Below are 22669 nucleotides of genomic sequence, written 5' to 3'. Positions count from 1 at the left end.
AAGACTTTATATTTATCTTTAAAAGTATAAAACGTAATTTTCGCAAGAGCACGCGGTTATCTATAATAATTATTTATTATATGAAAAACTTCAGGTCAATCTAAATATAAATGGGGAATGTGCCCATAAGAGCAGATGATGCCAGAGCTTGCATATACCATTCTAATGCAACATATAACTTGAGTTAAAAAAACGGAAAATTAAACCGTTTTTCCATCTGTAAAGGGACAGAACTTAAGAAAAGTGAAAGCGACGCTACCTTAATTTAAACGAGAACTGTGTTTTGTTGTAGTAAGCATCGTGTATAAGTTTCATAACAGTTGTTGCAGGCAAACTTGAGTTAAAGAACGGGAACGAAAAATTCAGCAGTTTTCACATATGTAAATTTTAGGCACTGAACTCAAGATAAGTAAACGTGACACTAATCAAATTAGAGTGGCTTTTTGTCAAATTAGGCTAGCCGGACAGTGCTAAGTCTATTTGTCTGGCCATTTCAATGCACATGTCATTTTATGCTTACTGAAGTGTGTGTAATATCATCTTGATCAGCACCAGGAGATTGCATTTAACATGTGTTATCCGATCACTGATTTTCAATTGTGTGCTAAATTTATAGTATGAACAATTTTATGCTAAAGCTAGGGATCCATAACTCTGTCAAATTAAGGAAGTTCGATACTCAGTTTCAAAATAACAAGCTTTTCAGAACAGTAGTATATATTGATAAGGGATAAATAAAGGAACGAAAAAAACCAAAAAATATATATAGGTCATTTAGCTTGTTTGCAAGATATTAGCCATTGAAATTTTTGCGGGTTAATGTTCTCTCTTGATTTTTCATAGCTTTATCATTGACAAGTTTATGTTCTCAAAAACTATTAACAAATAACAAAGATTTTTATAAGACTTTTACAGATTGCTTATTATATACATGTAAAACATTTATAAAAAAAGAAAAATGGGGGTCAATGGGCAAATCAGTTTAAGGTATTCGAATGGATAAAGCCAGAGGATTCATAAAACATGACAAAAATCCCAAAACATGGCAAGCGAACATCCTTAACATCCTCAAACGTTATAGTTTTGTACCTTTTTCAACAAGACCAACTCCTCATTTTAACTTCAAATGCACGAGTCAAATTGCATTCAAAACCCAAGTTCGCTTTACAAGTAACGTCTTCACTCTTTGATGCCATAAACAACTGATAAATAAAGAAATAGATATGGAACATATATGACTTTCTTATTTTATGTTGACCACATTGGACTGTGATACATAAATTAAACAATAATTTCAATAGTAACAAAACTGATGCCAAACAATTTAAGATTGCAAAACATTGCTTTTTTATATGTCCCTGTATATAATTTGCGACCCCCTAGTGCTGCAAAAGATGATATTTCACGCACACCTTGTATTGACCGGACAAATAGTCCTGGTATTATTCGTCCGGCTATATACGAACTTGAACTGTGTTAAGTGGTAATAAACATCGTGTGTAAGTTTCATGTTTTTGGTAGAGAACGGAAACGAAAATTTCAACTTTTTTTTCGTTTAAAAGTGACATAACTCTATAAAGATAAAAGTGACACCACTCAAATTTACACTTCATCTGTGTTTTGCAGTAATAAGCATTGTGTATAAGTGTTCTAACATTTTGGTGAGGCAAACAAAAGTTATAGAACGGAAACATATTTCGGGACATACCGGCAGACAATGGTGAAACTTTTTGCCCCCTCCGGTATGGCGCGGGAATAGCAAAAACTCATCCCTCGCGTAAAAAAATCGCCCATATATACCAAACGATCCAAACTCCAAGGTGATTTAGAGAAATGGTATTTAAAAGTTCTTTTTATTTTATTTTCGACTGATGATTTTGAATAAGGCATAATTAATAAGTTTATCTAGAAAATAAACACGCTTTAGACTTTTGTCTTCTATTTTTGTTCTTTCAACTTATAAGTTTTAATGTCCTTTATGATATCTATCGCCTCCCTTTAAGTGTTTGAATGAAAAACTGACCATTATACTTGACCTATGTAGATTTATACTTTCTGACAAGTTTCCAATACTATACCTATGTACATTTATACTTTCTGGCAAGTTTCCATATATATTTATGAATGAGATACGTAAAACTATGTCACAATGACATTTCATAGCAAGAAAGATTAATATCCACCTTACACTGTTTTCGGTAATGATAATGGCCCTGTGACTCATTGTTTCAATTTAATTGTTTACATTAGTCGACGATTTTATTCTTGACATCAAATTATAAAGGCCTATTTCTAATTTCAGTATCAAAAACTTTAATATAACTACACATGCGCTATGGAAATTTCCCTTTATTTCTTTATATTTCTATAACAGTGGATTCATTCGTGCTTTTATCGTGTTTATTTATTGTAGTTAATATTTTATCAGTTTCACGCATAAATTGTGTTCTGGCTTTATAATAATACAATGTTTCTATAACAGAAGATTGTACAGTCGTTTTGTGCTTATAGGGCATACATTTTTTTAATCTGATTATTAACTAGTCTGGTACGCCACAAACATAACAACCAAGGTACATCGAACCGGTGAACATGAGGTTACAAGTTTTAAATGTAACATGTAAGATACAGTCGAGAATTGAAAGAAAAAAATGTTCTTTGTAATTACACATTCTTCAACACTATTTTAAACACTCCCCAAGCGTCGCCTTTTATGTACATTTCTGGCTATACACGCAGAGTCATCACTTCAATATAGTTTGATTTAGGTACTAGTATTTATTAATGTTACTTAAATATGGTATAAAAGACTACGGTCTGGTATATCTTAGAAGCACCCGTTACATATTTTTAATTGATGAATACCTGTAATATATTTGACAGGTGAAGAATAAAAAAAATAACAAATCCTCTTTACATATTCCACTTGCATGTATTTTCCGCTATGTGTCAGCAGAATTGGCGTTCCTCTTACTTGTAATTGAGAAGTTCAGAATGAGACATCAAAGTGTCCACTAGTTTAAGAACGTGAAAATCTGACGCAGGACAGCTTACAATATTTCATGAAATTTTTCAGTAGCAACACGATCGAAGCTTCCATTGAGACCTAGAAAGGGGATCAACGAGACATCTGTTTTCCCCAGGGTACATTTACAAAATCAAAAACACAAACAAACACAAAAGACGGGAAAACTAGAGTAAAAGTTCTGAAAGTTACACACACACACACACACATTACAATTACTAAATCCAGAGAACTACTTCGATTGGGAAATGAAAATTCCCCTTCCTGTGAGTGGTGTAATGTTGATTGATTGATATCATCTGAACGTCAAACGGCTAATATTGTATGATATTCAGATGGGCATTGGCATAATGCTAGTAATTGAATTGGAGTATGCTTACTTCTGAATGGTGCGTGCTTGGTGTGACAAATTTCAAGTCTTTTGTTTGAACTAGGGATCAGAGCAATGCTTGATCTAGCCTGGGGTTGAAACAATGACCAAATGCATCCGCGAAGAGCTAAATAACATCTGCATACCGTTCCGAAGCACCTGAGATTTTCCCCGGTTATTGGTGGGGTTCGTGTTGCTTAGTCTTTCGTTTTCTATAGTGTGCCTTGTGTATTACTATTTGTCTTTTTGTCTTTTTTATTCGTTACCCATGGTGTTGGCAGTTTATTTTCAATCTATGAGCTTGGCTGTTCCTCTGGTATTTTTTTAACTTCTTCTAATAGAAACAATCGAAGCCGTTTGACTATTTGACGACTATCTGATGGAAATACAGTTCCGATGTCCACGTGTTGCTGTTCTGATCGTTGACGTACATTCTGTACTTCAATCAGATTGGTTTGATGGACGAGTTTAAATGTATTGTTCAGGTTTAATGTGTATTGCAAGTAGATGAAATTCTTTTTCTTCTATGTCTGAAGAACATTCCTGCGGTGTTTACCTCAATTATATGATTACTACAAATATGTAATACATGTTTGGGAATACCAAATAATCCTGAACTGAGAAACGATAGCTGCAAAACGACAATCATTTAATTGACATTTATGGACTCAAAACATTTTTAATACAAAATAAACATTTTCAACAAAAAAGATTAATAAAAGGTTTTTTTTTTTATATTAGTGCATATAACCAATTAGAATGTACGTATGCATGATAGGAATGAGTAGTCTAAGAATGAATAGATTATGCACGTTAACGTTGTGGCTATCTTTGTTTCAATTGCAAGAGCACCCAGATTCACATTTGCAGTTTGTCGGACCCATGCAATCACATCCACACGCACAGGTACCTAAATATAATATATATCAATATGAATATAGACATTCAAAACGAAATCTCCAAAAGTGTTAATACTTTTTAAAAGAAGAATTATGTTTGTAAATATTGCACATTTAACTCTTAGGAAAAAGTTGTTAGGTCAACATACCGTATATATAAAACTAAATATCGCACGAACTTACTAAACGCAATCATCCCATTTTTTTTACCTTGCTTTATACGGTATCGGTTTTACTCATTGTCGACCTAGCCTTCATGTCATTTGTTCGCCATTGGAGTTTTATGTAATTGATCATACGGCATCTTATTGTGTTGATAAGTATATTCTTACACGGTACTTCTATGCACAAACTATAGCAAACAAATCTTCTTCGGATCTTTCTGCTGAATGTTTTTATGTGATTGGATCAAGTTTTGATTTCGTGTATAAGGACAGTTTAAACAACATACTAAAATCTTAATCACCGATCTTTTATATTTTGTTGGGAACATTGAATATTTTTTTCGAATAAATGAACATATGTTTTGATTTTAATTTAGAAAAAAATAAAGAAGCTAAAAAACTTAAACAAATACATACAGCAAATTCTTTCTTTAACTTCCCTTCTGAAACAATTTTTTAGTTCAGGAAATTAAGAATATACTCTTTTTTTCAATAACACAGCGACCCCTCCCCACGACCCAATCTCCAACCTTTCCGACACTTTTTCCTTAATCAGAACATTTTCAAAAGTAATAAAACATATTTTGTACCAGGACATTTTCGATACAAAAAAATGCAAACAAATCAAAATTATAATACAGTCAAATACTTTATCCATTCGGATTTTTCATCACATATGTATACAATTTAAAGCAGTTTCTCAGAAGGGAAAAACTGAAACTACTATTGTTTTGTAAAATATCAACATGATAAATTATAAGTTGCTATATATGTACAATTATAAGTACATTAATCCGACATCATATCTATACGTTTTGTTGATTTTAAGGAATTGGCCAAGGTCGTACCTTTTAAAGATTGTTTATGGCGTCTTAACACTGAAACAGTTGAATGTAAAATTGAGAATGGAAATGGGGAATGTGCCAAAGAGACAACAACCCGACCATAGAAAAAAACAACAGCAGAAGGTCACCAACAGGTCTTCAATGTAGCGAAAAATTCCCGCACCCGGAGGCGTCCTTCAGCTGTCCCGTAAACAAATATATACTAGTTCAGTGATAATGAACGCCATACTAATTTCCAAATTGTACACAAGAAACTAAAATTAAAATAATACAAGACTACCAAAGGCCAGAGGCTCCTGACTTGGGACAGGTGCAAAAATGCGGCGGGGTTAAACATGTTTGTGAGATCTCAACCCTCCCCCTATACCTCTAGCCAATGTAGAAAAGTAAACGCATAACAATACGCACATTAACATTCAGTTCAAGAGAAGTCCGAGTCTGATGTCAGAAGATGTAACCAAAGAAAATAAACAAAATGACAATAATACATAAATAACAACAGACTACTAGCAGTTAACTGACATACCAGCTCCAGACTTCAATTAAACTGATTGAAAGATTATGTTTTCATCATATGAATATCAGGCACAATCCTTCCCGTTAGGGGTTTAGTATCATACCATCATAACATATATGAGAAGAACATAACCCGTGTCATGCCAACAACTGGTTTATATATATATATATATAAATAAATGTGTTTAGTTCCGATGCAAAGACCCTATAAGTGAATCAATATTAACGCTAAAATATGCAATCTTTAATGACCTGACAACAGTATCGTAACTATATCCCTTTTTAATAAGTCTATTTAAAGGTTTTGTTAGTTTCTGAGGTGAATACTGACATTTTTGTGCTTTATGAAGAATATTTCCATAAAAAAATTGGATGTGAAATACCTGAACGTATAAGAAGTCTGCATGTTGAGCTATATTTACGAATGATGTCCTTATACCGATGATACTAGCAGTTAACTGACATGCCAGCTCCAGACTTCAATTAAACTGACTGAAAGATTATGATTTCATCATATGAACATCAGGCATAATACTTATTGATACTTTAATCTAGAAGAACAATACATACCATATCTTCTTATTATATTTGTATGTAAAAAATCAAATTATGTAAATAAAATGGATATCTACAAAAAAAGCTGTAAATATGAACAAACCTGAACATCTGCAAACAACTGTACATCCGGAACATCCGCATCCACTTGCACATTTGCAGGAGTCTCCACATCGACAACATTTCCCGCTGCATCCGGTACCACAGATACACACGTTTGCTACACATAAAGTAAAAACAACAATATTAGTGATTTCAGGGACTCACAATTATTCTTTGAACTTTCACTTGAATTACATAAATGGCAAACATTTGATTATCTTTAGTAGTACCTTAATATTCAAGATTATGATTTTTGCATGCAAATAATCAACAAAATCCAGGTAGGTTGAACGATCATTTGATTTTCGGAAGGAGCCAGGAGCATTTTGAAAATAAATATTCTACCCTGCGAAGACAAAGGGAAACACTTAGTGTGGATAGCAGCATATAAAATGGATATTCAGTCCTTAATACCCCGTATGCCCTACCCATGGATAATGAATAATTGCTTTTATGCCTATCAGTAACTAATAATAGAGGAAGGCATGTAATAGGGGAGGGAACGGAGGACAAAATAAATAAGGGTGTACAACTTATGCATCATACTTATCTCACATTTCATATTGATAACAATTTTTTCTCAATCCTGGATTATAAATAAAACATCAATCAATATCTCTACCCGGCAGAAATTATAGCACCAATTTTCAATAAAATCTTTGATTTTTCAATAATGACCTAAATTAACTAATTAACATTTTGTTAGACACAAGATATATAGTATCTGTTTGTTTTAATTATCACAAAATATTATATGTCACGTAAAATTTCTATTAGATATTTTATATATGTAAACTACTTACTTGCAATGCAGTTACAAGGTCCAGCCATTTTATTCGTTGGAGTTGGTCTGCTTAATATGATATAAAATAGAATGGTTGTATTCTGTTAGTATGACTTATTTATATAACAATCTGAGAAAATTTCGTATGCAAAACTATGTCATCTGAGGTTCAACATAGTGCATACTATGTCGTATGTCATTACCATCATTTTTAGTCTAGCTTAACTTAACAGAGACTAGGCTTAAATTAGTGAAAAACATATGATCGACTAACATCATTCTATATCTTATTTGAACTTTTTTCTTAAGGCATATATACATTTAATAACCATAATGTATATGGAACAACATATAAACCCTTCCCGAGAGCCTCATGTCAATATCCATATTTTACTGCGTCATAACATAGTAATTACATTGATCCAGAATTTTGCACACAGTTTATGTCACGTGATGTTTTGCCTTGTATGCCGATATCTATATAATCATCTGAAAAAATTTCGTGTACAAAAACTATGTTATCTGAGGGCCGACATAGTGTACACTACGTCATATGTCATAATCAATATTTCTGTCTAGCTTAACTTAACAACGACTTGGTTTAAATAAGTATAAAAAATATTATCGAATTACATCATTCTACATTTTATATGTACTCAATTCTTAATGTATTTTTACATTTTATAAACACAATGTATGTCGAACAACATATAAACCCTTCTCGAAAGCCTCATGTCAAAATCCATATTTTACTGCGTCATGACATAGTAATTAGATTGAACCGGAATTTTGCACACGGTTTATGTCAGGTGATGTTTTGCAAACAGCAAAATATTTTTATTTTTATACTTTCTGGCACGTTGCCATATACATATTTATGAATAAGCTATATGTTACATTATGTCAAAGTGACATTTGATACTAGGAATGATTAAAATATCGATCCTACACTGACATATTACGAGGCGCTATCTGTTAATAATATTGGCCATGAGAATAATAGTTGAATATTAAATAGTTGATTCAGTTGAAGATCTGATTGTAATACCTAACTTAAATTTATACGGGAGTATTTCTAATTAAGCTAAGTATCAAAAACCTAAATATGACTTTAAAAAAAGGAATAACTTCATCACTCGCGTAAATAACTCGCCCATATACATGTTTACCAAAAGTTCCAAACCCCAAGGGAATTTAGAGACGGGTTTTTATTAGTTCTTTATTTAATTTTCGACTGATGACTTTGAATAAGGCGCAGTTAATAAGTTTAACTAGAAAATAGACACGCTTTTCTCTTTTGTCTTCCATTTTTGTTCTTCTTTTGTGTTTTAATGTCCTCTATGGTAAATATCGCATCTGTTTAAGTGTTTGAATGGAAAAAACCTGACCATGAATACTATACCTATATTGTAGATTTATACTTTCTGGCAAGTTTCCATACATATTTATGAATGAGATACGTAAAAATATGTCACAATGACATTTCATAGTAAGAACATTATTATAAGAGACAAACATTAATATCAAGTACAAGTTGTTATCTTTTTTCGGTATTGACATTAGTCTTCTGACTCACTGTTTTAATTTAAATGTTTAAATTAGTCGATAATTTCAATTGTTGACATCAAGTTATAAAGATAGATTTCTAATTTCAGTATCAAAGACTTCAATATGACTACATATGCGCATGGTCCTCCTTATTTTTATATTTGTGGATTTTTTTTTGTGCTGTTATTTTTTTTTTATATAATTGTATAACTTAATTTCATGCATTAAACGTGTTCTTGCTTTTAATAATACTATGTTTTAATAACGGTAGTTTATATGTGTCGGTTTGTGCTAATTTGGCATACATTCTTTTTTAATCTGATTTTTAGTCTGGTACACCACAAACATAACAACCAAGCTACATCGAACCGATGAATATCAGGGTACAAGTTTAATCATACAGTTGAGAATTGAAAAAAAAATGTTCTTTGTAGTTGCAGATTCATCTTCACGATTTTAAACACTCCACAAGCGTCGCCTTTATATATGTACATGTCTGGGTATACACTCATAGTCATCACTACAATACAGTTGGATTGTGGTACTAGTACAAACAAATGTATTTATTAATGTTACTTAAATATGCTATAACAAACTAGGGTATGATAATTTTTGAAGTACCCATTACACATTTTTAATTGAGGAATACCTGTATTTGACAGGGGGATTAAAGAGCTAAAATAACAAATCCTCTTTACATGTACCACTTGAATGTAATTTCTGCCACTTACTACTATGTGACAGCAGAAATGGCGTTCCTCAAACATGTAATTGAGAAGTTCAGAATGAGGACAACTTACAATATTTCATTAAATTATTCAGTTGCAACACGATCGAAGCTTCCATTGAGACCTAAAAAGAAGATCAGTGAGACATCTGTTTTCCCCAGGTGCAACATTTACAAATCAAAAACAAAAACACAAACAATAATAAGAGACGGAAAAACTAGAGTAAAAGGAATAATTATACTTTCATGAAGAGTCAATATTCTTTGTGGTGATACACGAGTGGTCTAGTCCTGACAGTAATCAGAACTAATCGCACACACACACACACACACACACACATATTGTAATTCCTTGATTCAGAGAACTACTTCGATTGAGGAATGAAAATCCCTTCGTGTGAGTGGTGTAATTTTGATTGATTGATATCAGCTGGACGTCAAAGAGCTAATATTGGATGATATTCAGTTGGGCATTGACATAATACTAGTAATTGAATAGGAGTATGTGTACTAATGAATGGTGCGTGCTTGGTGTTTGAATTGGGGATCAGAGCAATGCTTAACCAAGCCTGGGGTTGAAACAATGACCACATGCATCTACGAAGAGCTTACTACTACTAAATAACATAAGTGCCACATGTGGATTAGGATCTGATTACCCTTCCGGAGCACATGTGATCTACCCCGGTTTTTGGTGGGGTTCGTGTTGCTTAGTCTTTAATATTCTATGGTGTGTCTTGTGTACTTCTATTTGTTTTTTTGTCTTTTTTATTCGTTAGCCATGACGTTGTTAGTCTATTTTCAATCTATGAGTTTGGCTGTTCCAATGGTATTGTTCGCCCTTCTTCATTGTTCTTCTACTAGAAACAATCGAAGCAGTTTGACTATTTGACTATCTGATGGAAAAACAGTTCAGGTGTCAACGCGTTGCTGTTCTGATCGTGGACGTACATTCTGTACTTCAATCAAAAATGTAATGTTAAGGTTTAATGTGTATAGCAAGCAGATGAATTTGTTTTCTTCTATGTCTTGAGAACATTCCTGCGGTGTTTACCTCAATTATATGATTACTACAAATATGTTGTACATGTTTGGGAATACCAAATAATCCTGTACTGAGAAACGATCGCTGCAAAACGACAAATATTAAATTGACATATATGGACTCAAAACATTTTTAATACAAAATAAATATTTTCAACAAAAACGATTAATAAAAGTTGTGTTTTTGATATTAGTGAATATAACCAATTAGAATGTACGTTTGAATGATAGGAATGACTAGACTAAGAATTAATGGATTATGCACGTTAACGTTGTGGCTATCTTTTGTCAATTGCAAGAGCACCCAGATTCACATTTGCAGTTTGTCGGACCAGTGCAATCACATCCACACACACACAGGTACCTAAAATATAATAAATATCATCAATATGAATATTGACATTCAAAATGAAATCTCCAAAAGTGTTAATACTTTTTAAAGGAAGAATTATATGTGTGCAAATTGCACATTAAACTCTTAGGAAAAAGTTGTTAGGTCCACATACCGTATATATAAAACTAAATATCGCACGAACTTACTAAACGCAATCATCCCATTTTATACCTTGCTTTATACGGTATCGGTTTTGCTCATTGTCGACCTAGCCTCCATGTCATTTGTTCGCTGTTGGAGTTTTATGTAATTGATAATACGGCATCTTATTGTGTTGATAAGTAGTTCAAAACTGTTTTAGTCTAATATGGGACTTCTATGCACAAACTATAGCAAACAAATCTTCTTCGGATCTTTCTGCTGAATGTTTTTTTATGTATTGGTTTAATTTTTAATTTGGTGTTTAAGGACAGTTTAATGTACATAATAAAATCTTAAGCACTGATAGTTCATATTTTTTGGGGGCCATTGTAAAAAAAATTTCGAATAAATGAACATATGTCTTGATTTTAATTAAGAAAAAAATAAAGAAGCTAAACAAATTTAAAAAATACATACAGCAAATTATTTCTTTAACTTCCATTCTGAAACAATTTTTTAGTTCAGGAAATTCAGAATATACTTTTTTTTCTGTAACACATCAACCCCACCACACGCCCCCATCTCCAACCTTTCCAACACTTTTTCATTAATAAGGACATTTGCAAAAGTAATCAATAAAATTAAGAATGAAAATAGGGAATGTGTCAAAGAGACAACAACCCGACCATAGAACAGACAACCGCAGAAGGTCACCAACATAGTTTTTATCAGGACATTTTCGAAACAATATCATAGGTACAAAAGATGCAAACAAATCAAAATTATAATACGGTCAAATACTTCAATCATTCGGATTTTTTAACAAATATGTATGCAATTTAAAGCAGTTTTTGTAAAGGGAAAAAACTAAAACTACTATAGTTTTTATAAAATATCAACATGATAAATTATAAGTTGCTATATACATGTATGTACAATTATATATTGTCCCTTTGGTATCTTTCGTCTCTCTTTTATGGGTGCATAATCCTACATCATATCTTTACGCTTTGCTTATATGATGGCATTCGACAATGTCGTGCCTTTTACAATTGTTTAAGGCGTCTTGACACTGAATCAGTTGGGTGTGTATTTATTGATACTTTAATCTATAAGAAAAAGACATACTCAATCTTCTTATTATATTTGTATGTTAAAATTCAAATTATGTGAATAAAATGAATATCTACAAAAAAGCTGTAACTATGAACAAACCTGAACATCTGCAAACAACTTTACATCCGGAACATCCACAGCCACTTGCACATTTGCAGGCGTCTCCACAATGACAACAGTTCCCGCTGCATCCTGTACCACAGATACACACGTTTGCTACACATAAAGTAAAAACAGCTATATTAGTGATTTCAGAAACTCGCAATCATTCTCTAAACTTTCACTTGTATTACATAAATGGCAAACATTTAATTATCTTTAGCAGTACCTTCATATCTAAAATTATGATTATTGCATGCAAATAATCATCAAAATCCAGGTAAGTTGAACGATCATTCGATTTTCGGAAGGGGTCAGGAGCATTTTGAAAATAAATATTTTACCCTGCAAAGACAAAGGCAAACACTTAGTGTGGATAGCAACATATCCAATGAATGTTCAGTCCATAATAAACCTTATGCCTCACCGTGAATAATTAATAGGGGGAAACGGAGGACAAAATAAATAGAAGAGTGTACAACTCCTTATGCATAATACTTATCTCACATTTCATATTGATAAAAAAAAAAATTCTTAATCCTGGATTTAAAAATATATATATATATCAATATCCCCTCTACCCGGCAGTAAATATAGCACCAATTTTGAATAAAATCTTTGATTTTTCAATAATAACCTAAATTAACTGGTTAACATTTTGTTAGACACAATATACATAGTATCTGTTTTCAATTATCACAAAATATTATATAAGTCACGTAAAATTTCTATAAAATATTTTATATATGTAAACTACTTACTTGCAATGCAGTTACAAGGTCCCGCCATTTTATTTGTTGAAGTTGTTCTGCTTAATATGATATCAAATATAATGGGTTTTTTTCTGGTATTATACCCATTTTTATATAACAATCTGAGAAAATTTCGTGTGCAAAACTATGTCATCTGAGGTTCGACATAGTGCATACAATGTCGTATGTCATTATCATCATTTTTAGTCTAGCTTAACTTAACAGAGACTAGGCTTAAATTAGCGAAAAACATATGATCGACTAACATCATTCTATATTTTATTTGTACTTTTTTTCTTAAGGTATATTTACATTTTATAACCACAATGTATGTCGAACAACATATAAACCCTTCTCAAAAGCCTCATGTCAATATCCATATTTTACTGCGTCATAACATAGTAATTAGATTGATCCAGAATTTTGCACACGGTTTATGTTACGTGATGTTTTGCCTTGTAGTATGCCGATATTTATATAATCATCTGAGAAAATTTCGTGGTCAAAAACCTATGTTATCTGAGGTCCGACATAGTGTATACTATGTCATATGTCATAATCAACATTTCTGTCTAGCTTAACTTAACAAAGACTTCAAGTTGGTTTAAATTAGTATACTAGTAAAACATATAACCGAATTACATCATTCTACATTTTATTTGTACTCAATTCTTAATGTATTTTTACATTTTATAAACACAATTAATAGTTATCAAAAGTACCAGGATTATAATTTTATACGCCAGACGCGCGTTTCGTCTACATAAGACTCATCAGTGACGCTCAGATCAAAATAGTTCAAAAAGCCAAATAAATACAAAGTTGAAGAGCATTGAGGACCCAAAATTTCAAAAAGTTGTGCCAAATACGGCTAAGGTAATCTACTCCTGGGGTAAGAAAATCCTTAGTTTTTCGAAAAATTCAAAGTTTTGTAGACAGAAAATTTATAAAAATGACCATATAACGTATGTATATATATACGTATATCATATACATAATGTATGTCGAACAACATTTAAACGAGAAGAGCCTCATGTCAAAATCCATAGTTTACTGCGTCATAACAGTAATTAGATACTGGGATTTTGCACACGGTTTATGTCACGTGATGTTTTGAACACAGCAAAATATTTTTATTTTAATACTTATTGGCACGTTGCCATACATATTTATGAATCAGCTATGTCTATGCTATAGATTATGTCAAAGTGATATTTAATACTAGGAACGATTAAGATATCCATCCTACACTGACATAATAGGCATGTTATAATGTTATGTACGAGCCGCTATCTGTTTACAGTTATAATATTGACCATGAGAATAAGAGTTAAATATAAAATGGTTGAATCAGTTGCAATCATCTTACATAAATCTATATTAAAAGCATGTCTGAGTTAAGTATCAAAAACCTAAATATGATAACAGGCGCTATGGACATCCCTTTTATATATTTTGGGTATTTTTTTGTTTTTTTTATTTTTTTTTAGTTAATATTTTTTTAATATTCAATTTCACTCATTGTAGCTCTTAGCAATACCATGTTGCAATGTCAGTAGTTTATATATGCCGTTTTGTGCTGGTGTGGCATATAACCCTTACTACAGCTGCATGATAAGTGGTGTGTTAAACCCAACTGCACAAGACATCTATATCGAACCAATGTAGTTTCCTTTGATTTTGACAGTTTTTATTCTTTTTCATTATATGATAGAAGAGGGACGAAAGATACCAAAGGGACATTCCAACTCAAAAATCATAAAAAATGCAACTTCAAGGAAAATTATTTTAATGTCTGCCCTTAATATCAGTGTACACATATTTTCGTAATAAAATATCTCTTTAAGAAGTGTAAAATGTTATTTTCACACGGCACTGGTTTAGTTTTTGAAAAATTACGGTCTTATAATGAAGATTTTTTTTTACAAATTTACCCTCTCCGAAAAAAAACTCGCCCAGAAGTATATTCCAATCAATCCAAGCTGCAAGTTGTTTTACATTGTCATTTTTGGGGGCCTTTTAAAACCGACTATGCGGTATGGGCTATGCTCATTGTTGAAGGCCGTACGGTGACCTATAGTCAGTAATTTCCGTGTCATTTTGGTCTCTTGTGGATAGTTACATTTTATCTCATTGGCAATCATACAACATCTTCTTTTTAATATTGACAACGCCATAGCACAACAAAAGACAAACTGCAGACTACAAAACAAAGAAAACTAGAGACTGATCATCGGCAACTTTTAAAAACCAAACTACCTTGTAATCTCTATAGTGCTTTACATCTGACACTCGTCGTTTTGGTCATGAAGGTACACATTTTATAATAAATATAATTTGGGCAGGTCACATTCGAGGAATATAGCAGCACAATACTCTAAGCGGAATAACTCTGGCTTGGAATACAGATCAATAAGCTAGTAAGTAGCTGAACATGAAATTTTAATACATAATGGATGATTTGATGAATGGAATAAGTTCGAGTATATTGTCTTTTTGATTCACTTGCAGGAACAGCCAGGTGCACATTTACACGTTGAAGGTCCTGTACATCCTCCTTCACACGCACAGCTACCTGAAAATAAGAAAAACAGTTTTCATTAATATTTTTTTTCCTATTCTATGATATCCTTTTTCTAAACACTTCAACAACAGTGAAATTTGTTTTCTTTTCTATCCCTTTATATACAATATCAGTTAATGCAAGCTAATAACCTTTTGTTTTGTATGAGACCATGGAAGTATTATATTGTCAATATAATACTTCCATGATGAGACTAAGAAACTTCTACAGTTTCGTCCCCAATGCAAAAATATGTATTTTTTCTGACATTGCCCTAATATTGTTATGAAGAAGAGTGAGGTAGCATAAAATCCACATTGCAAGAAATATCGTTTTGAACTATAATTATTCAGAAGATAAAGACAACATGACGTGTTCTACATGTTCTATCTGCAGTATAAAAATCGATACACACAATGATTGTATATGTGGGAAAAATGATGTTCAAAGTAGCTTTAGCTTGAACAGGTAAAATTTATTTTTCTAAACATAAGGGCGTTCACATTTATGATTTTGTTTTTGAAAGCTTCAGCAGCCTTCGCATTTATCCACTCCTCAAAATCACTCGCCCACATACCAAACAATCTACATTTAATACCAAAGTTGTTTATCATGCCCAATTTATGTAACTGTTATTGTTTATATCAGTATATTTTAATAGACAAAGTATAGTGTTATATGAAATATTTTATAATACCTGTTTGTTTTAGAATTTTATAACATGAGCTTTCATATTTTTATAGTTAATACAAAAAATGAATATATAATATGACTTGATCTATGTTTTAAAGCGCTTAGGGCAATTTCAATATTATATAATGCGCTGTTATAAATACTGTATAATAACAATAATAATAATTTAAGAGAAAGAGTTAATTGTTCGTAATTTTACTATTGTTTGAACAAATTACTGGCCGTTATACTACGGCCTACCAATCTAAAATTAACTATACGCGTCTACAATAAAATGAAGGCAAACATACCTGAACACTTGCAAACTACTTTGCAACCGGAACATTTACAGTCGGCGCCCGAGCACTTGCAGGCGTCACCACAACGACAACCTTCACCGCTGCAGCCAGTGTCACAGATACACACATTTGCTAAAAATAATAATATATAAATACAGTATATCTTTAATAAACATGAAAACAACACTTTCAACCAATTTAGTATTTGTTATAATAAACAATAAACGGTATCAGCTGCATAGACCAAGGCATTATTGATCTGTTAGTTGGGGTTCCGTCATAATTCACAGTATTTCTTGTTTTCCATTGTCGGTATAAATCAATATTTATTATTAAAAGTCATTTAACATCCGTTAAATTACGTCATTTTAAAGCTACGTGTCAAAAAGAACATATACTCGTTGAGCTATGTATCATAATCTTGCCTTACTATAGATAAAATTTAGGTAATATAAGTAATGATCAGTATTGTTATGTTCAATGGAGATTTAACTATTATTTAAATCAATTAGTTGTCAAAAAGAACATTATTGTTGAGCTATGTATAGACACTGCCTAGTTATAAATAAAATTTAGGGAATAGAAGTAATATTATGTTCAGAAAAGATTTCACAATTATTTAAATCAATAATAGTAATTTAAACATTTAATACACCAGTAAAGTGTAATTTAACATTCTGCTTGCGTTTAAAATACAGTAAAACATTTTTAGCAGGTCCTCTTCTAAAGTACAAGCTATCATGTAGCATTACATAATGGATCATATGATGGTGTAGATTACACAGTTAAAAGTTTGAAGTTCAAAATAACAAGCAATGATTTGAAAAAAAGGGAGGGCGATTTTTATAGTGAATCTCGTTGTAAAGTTTAAACGTGGACATTGATTTCTACTTCTCGTATTTATCATGTTAATATTATCTCACTAGAAAATGAACACTAAGTATAGTAAAAGCGTTAAATGATACATATAAACTAATCAGCATAAAATATACATTTAAACATGTACTTACTTTAGATACAGTTACAAGGTGCAGGCATGTTTAATTCGTAGTGGTCTCAGTGGTCGTAGTATTCAAATAAGTATAATAATATTATTTGGCGCTCGGCTTTCTGATTTATATGTCGATTTACAATAATGTGATCCGTGTGCAAAACATATGTTTGTTGATATGTTCGTGTGAAAATTCGATCGAGTGAAAATCCGATCGTGTGCAAATCTGAGGTTCGCCATAATATGTTGCCTCATCATGCTCATAGCATCTCCGTGTGAAAATCTGATCGTGCGCAAATCTGTGATTCGACATAATATGTTGCGTCATAACATCATCCATAGACTAACCCTGTCGTGTTGTCATCTTTTTGTTTAATAATTCGGTCAAGGCATTTAATTGGTTTATGAAACGCATTTATTATTATCAAATATAAACACAGTTTGGTAATGGTTTTTCGTTATACCATACAACGTACAGGTATGCCGAGTAACATATTGAACCTTTCGAACACCATGTTTACATTGGTAATTTAACATGACTTTTTGATCCAGTTTAAACCGGATTATGTCAAATGAATAAGATAAGATAAGATATTTTTATTCCAATTAAAGGGCCCATGAAGAGCAAAGCAATGTATTACAATGATTTTTACAATGAATATGTTTAATAATTCACACGTTACGTAGAAAAGTATAAAGAATGAATATGTTTTAAAATGCACACGTTACGTAGAAAAGTATAAGTAATTTCTGGCAGGAAATACTGATAAAATTATGTATTACTAACTTAAGAATAAAACTTCGTCAACAAGAGATAAGTGTAATATCTAGAGCGTGATATATATTGTACATGTACCCATAAAGTAAACATGAATGATAAACATTTGTCCTTAAGACGTCAACAAAACAGTGTGGGTATGCGTCAATACGATAGGAAGTTCCGAACTCAGCAAAACACAAATTTTAAATAAAAAAAAAGGAAAATTTAAATGGTCGCTTTAAAATGTAAATTGTCTGGTAACTTCCGTTAATTAAAGACACTTTGGGAGTATTTTTTTTCAGGCCTACCCCCTTATTTTGCACCCGATCCTATTATGTTAGTTGCTACTATCAGGATTCTATTAGTGTTGTTAGCCTGCTGGTAACACTAACAAAGTCAGACTTTCATACTGTACAGTACAGATGTTACCACTAGTAGCGGCTAACAAAATATGTTTGGTTCTGCTAATCTTCCGGGATTGTTTTAGGATATTCAGCATCAATAGCCATCAAATAAAAGCATTACTTACAACATTTTCAAAAACAGTTTAAATAGTACCGTCTATCAGTTTTTAAAGCACAAATAATTATTTTTCAACATTTGTTACAATTTCAGATTTACAGTAAATATGATGGTAATGGTCGACCTTTAATACACCAGTTACTAGATAACACATTATATCATTCACAAATGATCACGCAAAGTAAAACAATGATGCGACTTGTAGTGCAGTTCAAATATTATAATGTCTTGTTGGCTATTTTCAGAAACGTACAGTCCTTGCTGTTTTTAAGTTTCTTGTCGCGACGTTTTGTGAAAGTATTAGCCGCCAGATCGATTTGAATTAACTAATAATAGTAGCCAATCAGAACGTGGTTATTATCGTGGTTGTAACATACGGAAACAACTTACTATTATACCTCGCCAGACGTGACGTCCTGGCGATATGGCGGCTGTAACGTTGAAACACGTGTAAGAGTAAGTTTTGATACGGCTACGTTAGAGTTTTGCATCTCCGGAACTGGTCTCTGTCTTTACAGTATGGAAGTCTGACTTTGTTAGTGCTACTAGCAGGCTTAAGTATAATCGTAGTTTACATGTGGATAAACGCGAAAAATAATTGTCATCTCTAAGGAGGTATAATATACAATTATGGCCCGTTGAAAAGGTGAATATATATCCAAATTGTCAACACGAGAAGGTTATTTCATTGATGGCGCAGCCCGAAGTGAAATAACTTTTAAGGGTTGACAATTTTGGATATTCATCGATTCAAAGGGGCCACAATTGTTTTATTATACCGAACTAACAGTGGAAAGCCATTTCGAGCGCTTGCTAGTCTATATTTTTAACATAACACACAGACTGATGTTTGAAAATACATTGGTGTTCGAATTTCCCGAATTTACAACAAAAGTAGAATCTTTTTGTAAAAATTTGATGGCCCTCAAAAGGACCGTTTATAAGAGATATCATCGGCTGCTGGCATTCTCAGCTCTATTTATGTCCTATGCCTTATTTCCTCGTCTCTCGATGGGCTTTCAGTGTAACGTGAACGCTGCTATTTTGTTTATTTACGTCTGTGACGTCATTTTCATGGGAGGTAACTCAAGTGCAAATCAACAAACTCAATAGGTTATTCACCGGTAAATAATAGGGTTATTCACCGCTGGTGTAAATTTTTAGGGTTATTCGTCCTTCCTTGCAATTGAATGAAAATTAACTGAATTATTCCATGTCACGTGATAACGTTTTAACCAATAGAATTGTTTGAAATATATGTAAGGTATAATAATAGTTGTGGTTCGTGCGATCTCAACACCATGATACGGAGAACGCTCTGATTGGCTTATTTATTTTTCATTTTTGTTATCTATCATACGATTGGTTGTACTTGTGCACGTTTCAAACCAGAAGTCTTATCTATGACTAAAATTCAGTCTAATGACGGAATCATAAGAAGGGATGACAAATGCGACTATGCATGTTACCAATAGAACACAGAGGCATGATGATTAATTTATCGTGGAAAGAAGAGAAGAGACACACAAAATGAGGTCTCCTCGTTTAATAGTATAGATTTATTGTCGCCATTGTCAAAGTGACCTCTCTATTAAATATTTTTGTTGGTATGTTCGTGTGAAAATCCGTGTGCAAATATCAACACACATTTATAATAGAGAGGTCACTTGTACAACATTTTGACCTTATTTCGGACAATAACCATATTTGGTAATTTGACAAAGAAAGTAATATGTGCATACTATCAAATAAATGAATGCATATATATTAATTAAGTAGAAATTCTGCTTTGAGACGTCAACTCGAGTTTTGAAATTAAAGGCTATTCAAGTCATGATGATTTGAAATTATTAAGTTTTAATGTAAAATATTTTTAAACAAGTTAAACTAAAATAAATTAAGATAATTATAAAAAAGTTTCCATAAATGAAGTTTTATCAAAATATTTATTGTTATCTATTTATAAGGAAATAATAAAAAAAATCTTTGTTTTTTACTGTTGTTTGCTACTTTTTGTATTCTTTTTGTTTTTATTTATTTTATTAACAGTTTGAATTTTTAAATTATAGGCGTCGCTATGATCGCTCAGGGTAAGATATTTGTCATAAAGGGACAACCCGTGGTAAAATCACGATATATTCAAGCCCCCATGAATTATTTCTTAAATTATTAATCAAATTTTATGTTAATAAAAAAGGTAATGATTTTGTTTATCACTACATGTATGTATACCGTGGGTGAATGCAAACAGCTATCCGGTCATTTAAATCCATTTCTTAATATGGCGTATAAATATTCGCATACGCTTAGACTCGGTAATCGAGTCGGTTTTCACACACATATATATATATATATATATAGATATACAACTCGTCTAAACATCAACCCAACAATGTTAGATCTGTAAATTTGCTTTCGCAAATTTTTGGTTCTTCCCTCGCCGGGATTCGAACCCATGCTACTGTGATATCGTGACACCAAATCGCCTGCACTGCAGCCGTGCCGCTAGACCACACGACCACCTGGGCTCTCTAAAAAAAGAGCTTTCGCTGGCCATGTGTTACCTTTCCACGTCAGTTTTAATCTAGCGGCGTGGAAAGAAGAGAAGAGACACACAAAATGAGGTCTCCTCGTTTAATAGTATAGATTTATTGTCGCCATTGTCAAAGTGACCTCTCTATTAAATATTTTTGTTGGTATGTTCGTGTGAAAATCCGTGTGCAAATATCAACACACATTTATAATAGAGAGGTCACTTGTACAACATTTTGACCTTATTTCGGACAATAACCATATTTGGTAATTTGACAAAGAAAGTAATATGTGCATACTATCAAATAAATGAATGCATATATATTAATTGAGTAGAAATTCTGCTTTGAGACGTCAACTCGAGTTTTGAAATTAAAGGCTATTCAAGTCATGATGATTTGAAATTATTAAGTTTTAATGTAAAATATTTTTAAACAAGTTAAACTAAAATAAATTAAGATAATTATAAAAAAAGTTTCCATAAATGAAGTTTTATCAAAATATTTATTGTTATCTATTTATAAGGAAATAATAAAAAAAATCTTTGTTTTTTACTGTTGTTTGCTACTTTTTGTATTCTTTTTGTTTTTATTTATTTTATTAACAGTTTGAATTTTTAAATTATAGGCGTCGCTATGATCGCTCAGGGTAAGATATTTGTCATAAAGGGACAACCCGTGGTAAAATCACGATATATTCAAGCCCCCATGAATTATTTCTTAAATTATTAATCAAATTTTATGTTAATAAAAAAGGTAATGATTTTGTTTATCACTACATGTATGTATACCGTGGGTGAATGCAAACAGCTATCCGGTCATTTAAATCCATTTCTTAATATGGCGTATAAATATTCGCATACGCTTAGACTCGGTAATCGAGTCGGTTTTCACACACATATATATATATATATATATAGATATACAACTCGTCTAAACATCAACCCAACAATGTTAGATCTGTAAATTTGCTTTCGCAAATTTTTGGTTCTTCCCTCGCCGGGATTCGAACCCATGCTACTGTGATATCGTGACACCAAATCGCCTGCACTGCAGCCGTGCCGCTAGACCACACGACCACCTGGGCTCTCTAAAAAAAGAGCTTTCGCTGGCCATGTGTTACCTTTCCACGTCAGTTTTAATCTAGCGGCGTACTACAGTACATGATATATAAGGCATGAAGATGTTATTGTTACAGATCAGCTAAATTATCTATTATAGTAAAGGATCCTACTAATTAATGTAAGATACAGTAACAGAAAATAATTATATTCATAAGTACGTCTGAGTCAGTGACAACCCTACAACAG

At 32.1% G+C, this 22669-nt stretch overlaps 1 protein-coding gene and 1 long non-coding RNA gene across 2 annotated transcripts; both read right to left on the bottom strand.

Annotated features, from left to right (window-relative positions):
* Positions 1 to 10709: 10709 nt before the first annotated feature.
* LOC139514937 (metallothionein 20-III-like) lies at positions 10710 to 14201 on the bottom strand. The gene is made up of 3 exons (XM_071304520.1): positions 13031 to 14201; positions 12270 to 12386; positions 10710 to 10943 (listed from the first exon to the last, which is right to left on the bottom strand). Exons 1-3 carry the CDS (start codon positions 13056 to 13058, stop codon positions 10858 to 10860), a joined length of 231 nt encoding a protein of 76 aa, XP_071160621.1. The 5' UTR covers positions 13059 to 14201; the 3' UTR covers positions 10710 to 10857.
* A 1245-nt stretch (positions 14202 to 15446) lies between these two features.
* Positions 15447 to 17792, bottom strand: LOC139514954 (uncharacterized). Its single transcript, XR_011662769.1, has 3 exons — positions 17566 to 17792; positions 16568 to 16687; positions 15447 to 15596 (listed from the first exon to the last, which is right to left on the bottom strand). It is a non-coding gene; the product is annotated as an uncharacterized lncRNA (long non-coding RNA).
* Positions 17793 to 22669: the final 4877 nt, after the last annotated feature.

This window comes from Mytilus edulis, chromosome 1 (genome assembly GCF_963676685.1).
Source record: "Mytilus edulis chromosome 1, xbMytEdul2.2, whole genome shotgun sequence".
Taxonomy (NCBI): domain Eukaryota; kingdom Metazoa; phylum Mollusca; class Bivalvia; order Mytilida; family Mytilidae; genus Mytilus; species Mytilus edulis.
This window is presented reverse-complemented; position numbering and strand designations above follow the sequence as displayed.

Coding starts and splice junctions, on each gene's coding strand:
- LOC139514937 (XM_071304520.1), bottom strand. CDS start 13,058: ATGGCGGGACCTTGTAACTGCATTGCAA. Junction 12,387..13,030: donor ACCTTGTAACTGCATTGCAA/GTAAGTAGTTTA, acceptor CTTTATGTGTAG/CAAACGTGTGTATCTGTGGT. Junction 10,944..12,269: donor AGTTGTTTGCAGATGTTCAG/GTTTGTTCATAG, acceptor ATTATATTTTAG/GTACCTGTGTGTGTGTGGAT.